The sequence below is a fragment of the Gracilinanus agilis genome, chromosome 3, assembly GCF_016433145.1.
Source record: "Gracilinanus agilis isolate LMUSP501 chromosome 3, AgileGrace, whole genome shotgun sequence".
NCBI lineage: Eukaryota > Metazoa > Chordata > Mammalia > Didelphimorphia > Didelphidae > Gracilinanus > Gracilinanus agilis.
The window spans coordinates 29,346,811-29,350,003 of record NC_058132.1 but is presented as its reverse complement, the minus strand read 5'-3'; the positions used below and the strand labels follow the sequence as shown (position 1 = coordinate 29,350,003).

General features: G+C 42.1%; 1 protein-coding gene across 1 annotated transcript; it reads left to right on the top strand.

Annotated features, from left to right (window-relative positions):
• Positions 1-541: 541 nt before the first annotated feature.
• On the top strand, positions 542-2,933 carry LOC123240091 (zinc finger protein 883-like). Its single transcript, XM_044667479.1, has one exon. The coding sequence runs from the start codon at positions 797-799 to the stop codon at positions 2,384-2,386; it is 1,590 nt and encodes a 529-aa protein (XP_044523414.1). The 5' UTR covers positions 542-796; the 3' UTR covers positions 2,387-2,933.
• Positions 2,934-3,193: the final 260 nt, after the last annotated feature.

The following is a 3,193-nucleotide window of genomic DNA, read 5'->3' as shown; positions in this document are numbered from 1 at the left end:
CTGCACTAGAATAGAACATTTTTTCTTCAGAGAATTGCCAAATATCAGAACCAGAAGGGAAGTCAGAAGCCATCTAATATGCACAATACCTAAACACACAATATCTAATATGCACACATACACCACATATCTGGCAAGTATTTTTCCAAACTTTGCTTGATTAACTCAAGTGAGGAGAGCCCCACTACTTTTCTTCCTGGGCAGTTCATAAACTCCTTTAGCTCAATGACTGTGTCTTATATGTTTGGTCTATTTTCTTTTTTGAACCTTTACCTTCCATACTATGTATTGATTCTAAGACAGACGAGCAGTAGAGGCAAGAAAGTGTCGGAGGTCTGAGTTGAACCCAGAACTTCCTGGCTTGAGACCTGGCCCTCTATCCACTGAGCCACCCAGCTGCTCCAATTTGTTCTAATTTTTTTTTAATCCTTATTTTCCATCTTGGAGTCAATACTGTGTATTGGTTCCAAGGCAGAAGAGTGGTAAGAGCTAGGCAATGGGGGTCAAGTGACTTGTCCAGAGTCACACAGCCAGAAAACAATTACACATGGGAAGTCATGCTAACCATATTTCCATATCAGCCATCCAAGCACTCATTCTCTATCTCATATACTATATGGGTCCTTCTATACTTCTGTCCCCAGCTCATTTTTCCTCTTTTGTCCTCTAGTATTTTTCAAGATTACCAAATTGCACTCAATGGATTTCAGAGCTATGAAAAGCTTATAGCCTCTAGGCATTATTTTCAGTTTTATTATTTTTTTTTCATTGCAGTGGTTTCTTTTCTCTTCACACCATGAACAAAAGTATATGTTTTTGGGTTGGTTTTTTTTTTTTTTTCCTTTCAGACTCAGAGACCAGGCCTGAGACCAAGACAAGAACTCCAAAGCAGAGAGTTTCTCGAGAAAGATCTTTGCAGGGCCTGATGGTGGACAGACTCTCAAGCAGTAGCCCCTTGTTCTCCAAGTTTAAAGGACGAAAAATCAGAGAAAGTGAGAGCGGTTTAAATATAAGTCAGGGAGGTCAGGGGAAACCCTATGAATGCAGTGAATGTGGGAAAGGCTTTATTTACTGCTCTGAACTTATTCGACACTGGAGAATTCATACAGGAGAGAAACCTTATAAGTGCAATGAATGCGAGAAAACCTTCAGATATTGCTCATCCCTCACCCAGCACCAGAAAATTCACATTTTAGAGAAACCCTATGAATGCAATAAATGTGGGAAAGCCTTTAGTGATAATTCAACACTTCTTCGACATCAGAAAATCCATAATGTTGAGAAAACGTACAAATGTAATGATTGTGGGAAATCCTTCAGTTACTGCTCAGCCTTGATTCGACATCAAAGAATTCATACTGGAGAGAAGCCCTATGAATGCAGCGAATGTGGGAAAACTTTTGGGTACTGCTCGTCCCTAATTCAGCATCACAGAATCCACACCATAGAGAAACCTTATAAATGTGATGACTGTGGAAAAGCCTTTACCGATAGCTCAAACCTTCTTCGACATCAGAGGGTTCATAACGTGGAGAAACCTTATAAATGTAATGAGTGTGGCAAGTCCTTCAGTTACTGTTCAGTCTTTATTCGCCATCAGAGAATTCACACTGGAGAGAAGCCTTATGAATGTAATGAATGTGGGAAATCCTTTAGCCACAGCACGTGCCTTACCCAGCATCAGAGAACTCACACTGGAGAGAAACCATATGAATGCAGTGAGTGTGGAAAAGCCTTCAGCCAGAACTCATCCCTTTATTATCACCAGAGAGCTCATACTGGAGAGAAACCATACAAGTGTAGTATATGTGGGAAAGCTTTCAGCTACAATGCCTCCCTTACCCAACATAAGCAAACACATACGGGGGAGAAGCCCTATGAATGTAGTGAATGTGGGAAAACATTCAGTCGAAGGACATACCTTACTGAGCATCAGAGAATTCATAGTACAGAGAAGCTCTTTGAATGCAGTGAATGTGGGAAGTCCTTTAGCCAGAACTCATCCCTTGCTGAACATCAAAGATTCCATACTGGAGAGAAGCCCTATGAATGCAGCAAATGTGGGAAAGCCTTCAGCCGGAGCACATTCCTTACTCGTCATCAGCAAACTCATACTGGAGAGAAACCCTACGAGTGCAGCGAATGTGGGAAAGCCTTCAGCCAGAGACAGTCCCTTTATTACCATCAGAGAACTCACACTGGAGAGAAACCATATGAATGTAATGAATGTGGGAAATCCTTCAGCCGCAGCACATTTCTTACTCAACATCAGAGAATTCATACTGGTGAGAGGCCTTATGGCTGTGACGAATGCGGGAGTGCCTTCAGCAGGCGTGCAGCCCTCACCAAGCACCAAAACCTTCATTGCAGAGCATATCTACATTGAACGTGGCCTAGATTTCATTTTGACTTAACATTCTGTTAATACTCTGAAGTCAAGATGTCACAGAGTAGTACTCTAGGTAGCCGTGGTGGCCTGCGTCCTAGAATATCTGTGTCCATTAGCCTTTAAGCAGCAGGCCAGCCCCTGGTCCCTGCCCACCCCAGGTAGGCAGCAGAGTGGGGAGAGCGTCATGGAACCCCTGCCCTGGTACAGTACAGGCTTTAGGTATATTTCTACAGGTGGGCTACCAATATAGGGACTCACCCTTCAGACCCTGGAGAACATTAAGGATTGTGGCCTCTACCTCTGTGAAAATATGAACCCACAAAAGATTTCAGTGTCTTCTCAATTGATGAAAGACTTCAGCTTGGAATCTTTGGACCAAGTAGAAATTACAATGGCCAAGGAAGGTAAATTTGGGTTTGATATAGATGAGGAGAAGTTAATGCGTCCACAGGAGATTACATTTCAGGCAAACAGGGTGTATATCTATAAAGTTTCTGATATATTTTTTTAATTAAAACTCTTGCCTTCCATCTTGGAATCAAGACTGTATATTGGTTCCAAGGCAGAAGAGAGGTAAGAGCTAGGCAATAGGGGTTCAGTGACTAGCCCAGGGTCACACAGCTGGGAAGTGTCTGAGGCCAGATTTGAATCTCCTATCTCTAAGCCTGGCTCTCAATCCGCTAAGGCACCTAGCTGCCCCCAAGTTTTTTATTTTTTAAAGAAAAAAATCAAGACTGAGGTAATTCTAGAAAATGATTAGATTTGAGAACATGTTACAAGACTTGCAACTTTTGTTGAAATTTC